General features: G+C 38.0%; 1 protein-coding gene across 1 annotated transcript in view; it reads right to left on the bottom strand.

Annotated features, from left to right (window-relative positions):
* Positions 1–475: 475 nt before the first annotated feature.
* UPP2 (uridine phosphorylase 2) overlaps positions 476–6,000 on the bottom strand; it is a 31,927-nt gene continuing 26,402 nt past the window's right edge. The window contains exon 8 of the mRNA XM_021923408.2: positions 476–1,704. Coding sequence (XP_021779100.1) covers positions 1,562–1,704 — 143 coding nt within the window. The 3' untranslated portion in view covers positions 476–1,561. The remainder of the gene's footprint in view (positions 1,705–6,000) is intronic.

The following is a 6,000-nucleotide window of genomic DNA, read 5'->3' as shown; positions in this document are numbered from 1 at the left end:
TCACTCTCATAGCCTCTCCTCCTTCCTGTAAAAAAAAAAAAAAAAAAAAAAAGGATTGTCCAGGAGCAGACAGATAAAAGTTCAAACTGAAGGCTCTCTGAGGTGGCTTCCACTACATGGTCTAAAAAAATATGAAACAAAGTAAAAATCCCATCAGAAAACGATGGCGATACTATTCTAGCTTGCCTTTAGCTCTGATTTTTGAATTTGATGGTCAATTACTGGGATACCCTAAAAACAGCACTTAAAGTGTCTCTAGTGCCAAAAAGAAGTTCACAAACCAATGTACCTCTTGGTGGGTTGTTTATTGGTGACGATAAACACCTCTTGTTTATTGTTGTTGCTTAAAAGAGAAAGCCATTGCCCACACAGGAGCAGGCCAGTTCAGACTCAACCAGCCAGGACCTCTTTCCTGCTCCAAGCCTCCATTTGCTCACATGTGACAATGGCTCCAGGACCCAAATAATCTGTACTATGTTGGAATTAAACTTTATTTGAGCCGCAACCATATAAATATATGTACACCACATTACATACTATACAAGTGTGCCAGTCATCCTCCACCATCCCCCATCCAGTCATTCCAACTCCCAAGTATGTCAAATTGAGAAGAACCCAAGATGCAATCAGTTCACAGAGAGCATGTGCAGCCGGGAGGAGCACCATGCCTCCCAGAGGATCAAACGGGTAGGGTAATAGGCTGGTCTGGACAAGTCACACAAAAGGATTCCTTTAACATCTTGAACTCAAGTCTTAATTCAATTGCTATGAATTTCTCAGCCTATTTGGTTAACATTGAAATGGAATAAAAAATACAGCCTCCTCAAAACACATTTTTTACAAGAAAATAGTGGCTAGAAGGTAATTTAGTCACTTGTGATTCTGAAGAAAAAGGAAGGCCTTTCTTTGCATTACTGAGAGTTTTCAGTTGAAAGGGAAATGTAATCCAGAGTTGTTGTATTCCAAGACAAAACACAAACAGGCATATGTAAATCTTGAATCCTATTCTGTGGTGCACTGAAATTGTGTAGGGGTAAAAAAGAAGTATGGCCATATTTTCCTAATGATAACTTTTCCATATAGACCTACATTTCATTGACACTTTTTTCTGTAAATATTTTTAATGTGGATAATCAGTTTCTGTCACTTGTCCAATACCTAGAAGTGCCTGACAATGTTCTAACATGAATTTCTGGATTGGTTTCAGAAACAGAGTGACTGGTAACTGTATCTGCAAATGGCTGGTCTATTTTGATGTGAGCTTAATTAATGCTGCATATGAAACTCCAAATGTCAGAATCCAGGAGTTTTAAAATTTTAATTATTAGACAGATTTAGTTAACTTATTATAAAATGAAATTTGAATTTAATTTAGTGTGAGTATTAAATTCTTTTACAATAAATTCCTTTTTAAGAGAGAAGGATTTCATAAAGTCTTTCCATTATGATTTTAGCATGTGGATGAGAACTATATAAAAATGCCACAAATAAAATATGACTTTCATGTTACAACTTGAGCTACCAACTTGCAGGGGAGGATTGGGCTGCCCCGTTAGGACGTCTAGTCACAAAGTCCAAGCCGCCGTCTGATGAAGTTGGAGATTAGGAGCTGGGGCCGTTGCTGGTACTCCACAAGGACATCATGAGGCAAGTTGATCTGATCACAGCCAAGTCTGTTGAGAAGTGTCACACAGACCACAGCAGCTAGAAGAACAATTAACACAACTGCTGGAATCAATGGGTTCATCTTCTCTATAGAAGCATTAGTCAAACACGCCAGCATCCATAGCACATGTACTTTGTGTATTCCTTTTTTGTAACGTAGACACGACCTACTGAAACTTCTGGTCTTCAATATAACTCATATTTTTGTGGAATCCCACCAAACACTTTATTTAAATAAGTTAACTGAAATTGTTGCAAACACTCCTCCTTCCTCTTTTCCTCCACAATTGACTCGACAATTAAGGCTCAGGAAAGCATCATATTCAAGATAAAGGAGAAAGCTTTGCAATCTGAGACATGCCATCTCCAGTTTTCTATCCTATTTTCAGTTCTTAGAGGAGGGTCTTCTTACTGGAGGATATAACTAGAGAACTAGCCATTATTCCCAAGGTGACATTTTACTCCTTGGTGCAATGGTTGAGTTTGCCTGCTGCATTGCAGCCCTAGCTGAAGAGAAAAGTAAATACAGAAGAGATATAGAATGCTGACCTCAGGAAATACCAATAAAGGTGAATACTGGTCCTCATGAAATTTGAGAGGAAAAAAACATGATATGAAATGCTTAAATGTAAGAAGCAGCACCATGAAAGAGCAAATATATTAGCATTTGATTTCTAAAGAATGAGAATGAAATCTTATGATAAGAAACTGGAGAAAAAAGAACAAAGGTCTTTTTTAAAAATTGAAATTCTCATTTTTTAAAAGTTGTCACAAGGGCAATGTCTTTGGTTTCATCAGCGAGAAAAATTGAGTTCCATATGAATTCTTTATTGTCAGTTTCACATCAAATCTTTGATTTCAAGGAATGTGGTTACTCACATCGAAATCAGTGTTAGCCACTTTGAATTGCTAACAGTGTGATAATCTCCATCTGAATCTGCATCATTTTAAAAAGGATTTCGGTGCATATGTGATTTGATTAGATGTGTCTATATTAACAAACTTGGAAGGCATGGAGAGAGTTGGGCATGAGGATAATGTTTATTTCGTTGACCTCTCTGCTACTTCAGACTTCTTTATAAGATCTAGATTTGGGAAGTAGTATACTGTAATTATAATAGTACATGCTATCTTTATTTTTAAATGACAAATAGTAACTGTATATAATTATGAGGTACAATGTGATGATTCGATATACGTGTACATTGTGAAATGGTTAAATTAACCTAATTCACATATCTATCATCTCTTATACTTGCATTTTTGTGGTGAAAACAATTAAAATCTACTCTCTTAGAGATTTTTCAATATACATTATTACGAACTCTCATCACTATGCTATGCAATGGAGCTCTCAAGCTTAATCCTCCTTGTAACTGAAATTTTGCACCCTTTGACCAGTTTCTCCCCATTCCCCATCCCCCTATACTCTGGTAACCACCATTCTACTCTCTATTTCTATGAATTTGATTTTTCTAGATTCCACATCTAAGTAAAATCATAGTATTTGTCTATCTGTGCCTGGCTTATTTCACTTAACAAAATGACCTCCAAATTCATCCATGTTGTTGCAAATGAGGGAGTTTCCTTCTTTTTAAAGGCGAAATAGTATTCCATCATGTATATATACCACATTTAAAAAATCTATTCATCTGTTGACGGACACTTGGTTGATTCCGTATCTTGGCTATTGCGAATAATGCTGCAACAAACATGGGAGAGCAGGTGTCTCTTTACAGCACACTGATACCAGTTCCTTCAGCTATGTACTCAGAGGTGGGATTGCTAGCTCATATGGGAATTCTTAGTTTTTTGAAGAACCATCATACTGTTTTTCATAATTGATGTACTAATTTACATTCCCATCGACAGTATTCAAGGGTTCTCTTTTCTCCACATCCGGCCAACACTTTTAATCTTTCGTCTTTTTTGATTATGGCCATTCTAGCAGGTGTGAAGAGACACCTCACCATGGTTTCAATTTGCATTTCCCTGATGACTAGTGAGGTTGAGCGGTTTTGTTTTTGTTTTTGTTTTTTTCATATATCTGTTGGCCTTTTGTATGTCTTCTTTTAGAGACTATTCAGATCCTTTGCCCATTTCTCAATTTGTTTTCTTGCTATTGAGTTCCTTGCATATTCTTTATATCACCTTTTATCAGATGTATCAGTTTAGAAATATTTTCTCCATGTGTTTCTCCACCTTTCTCCAATCCATATATATCTTTTTTGTTTGATATGTTATTGCTACATGCCAAGTATTTATGATATCACTTAATCCTTTACAGCTGTTCCTTGAGCTAGGTATTATTTTTGTCCCCTTTTGACAGATGATTAAATGAGGGCTTAGAAAAATCAACCAAATGACCCAGTATTACACAGCTAGTCAGAGCCAATCAACTCCTAGCTTCCTAAACTGATGAGAAGAGTTCTCTACCTTCCATCCATTCCTCCCCTGAGCTAGCACATGGTGAACCATTAGGCAATCCTGCCCTATCGGTTAGACTGACCCATTGGTCAGACTGACCCCTTGTTCAGTGATGTGAAAAGCAATGAAAATATTCAACTTGAGCTGCGTCAAATATTTCATCACCTAGGACCCTATTTATTCAAAACTCAGTCAGTTGTAAAGCAACTTGGCTGTACAGGTAAACAAGCAAATGGAAGAGCTGGAAACTTCCCACAGCTTTTCAAGTTAATGATCAGCAAACCTGTGAAGCCTAACATGGGCTGGCAGTCACACAGAAAAGTTGAAAGTCCTGCTCTAATCCTTCACTTTGGCAGAAGGATAAAAGGAAACCAGTGCTCTATACTTTTTACAGAGTGGGAACCGACTTTACTAAATGTCTTTTCTGGATTTCAAGGGGAATGCCAAAGATAGAAAAGAACAGGTTATAGCAATCTCAGTGGTGTTTTCTTGACCCTTGAGAATCCACTAACGAGCAGCATATAATAATCTTGTCACCTAAAATTACTATTTCCATGAGCAATTAAAAGGGACTAATTACCCAAAACAATTTGCTGAAATTAAGCCTGACAGCTTTGCTAGCATAATCCTCAGATTAGGCAGGGAGGCTGGCTGCTGGGGAGGAAGAGATACTTAGTGACCCAGCTGCCACCAAGGAGATTGTCAATGAACTGACCTGAGGCTAGAATGTTCTGGGAACACACAGACCGGAACATGGAGCTTGATGCACCCTGAACTGAACTAGGACTGCCCAGTGATTGTCAACCCTTTGGGAACATTTATGACCCCTTTGAAAATCTGATGAAAGTCTTAATTGGAACCTCTTTTCACACAAAAATACACTTCTGCCTATACACACAAAATATTTGTGTATAACTTCAGGGGTCCCAGGGTCCCTGAAAATTCACTCATGAATCCTTAGGAATCCATACACCGCTATGGATCACCACTTTAACCCCACCTCTCTGATTCAGAATGAACTTCCAACAAGGATTTCCCATGAACAATGGGCAAAAATAGCAGGGCTGGGCACAAATGCCCATGTGCACAGTAGAAGCCAAACAGGGCTGGTCGTTGGAAAATGGCAAAGCAGAAAAGATTAGCTTTGGAGTTCCCAGCCTGGCCTTTCTTCTACCTCTTCCTGATTGTGTTCATACCCTCCCCCACTGCTCCTCAAGGGTTTGAGTTTATTAAGCAAACACTACCTTTGCTCCCTATATGCCTGGTATGTAAAGCACTGAAAATGTTTTTTAATCAACAACCCAGAGCCTTTGCACTTCCTGTATCTCCGCTGAAACATTAATCTCAGGCTGTTGGCTACTTATTAAAAACAAGGTGGGGAAAATTTATATTCAAAGGGGCTGGTCAATGGTAAGAGACATAGAAACAATTTGTTCTTCTAGATTGGTGTTTCTCAAAATGTGCTCCACTAGTCTCTTGCAACAGAATCAGAGATACTTAGGCTTTATTTCAGACATACCAAATCAGAATTGGGGATGGGGGTTGGGAAAGGGCAGTGAATCTGCATGAAAAAATCTTCCCAGTTAAATTATTTGTACATTAATATTTGAAAATGACTGCTTTAAAGACTTGAAACTCTATCTCTGAATCATCATTACCACAAATGTACATACCTGGACCCCAGTTCTTTGGGTGCCCAAACAATGCTGAATTAGAACCAATTCATTATACCTATGAAGAATTGCCCCATATCTTTTATAAAGGTGCTATCAGAGACACTGCACATTATAATATAGCTGATAATTTCATTTAAGTTTAACATTTGGATCAAGATTTTGTGACAAACTGCAAATGTTTTTGTTTAGTAGCTAAATTTTGAGACGGAGTCTTGCTCTGTCGCCCAGGCTG

This window comes from Papio anubis, chromosome 10 (assembly GCF_008728515.1).
Source record: "Papio anubis isolate 15944 chromosome 10, Panubis1.0, whole genome shotgun sequence".
Lineage (NCBI taxonomy): Eukaryota > Metazoa > Chordata > Mammalia > Primates > Cercopithecidae > Papio > Papio anubis.
The sequence above is the reverse complement of the archived record's forward strand: the minus strand, read 5'-3'. Positions and strand labels throughout refer to the sequence as shown.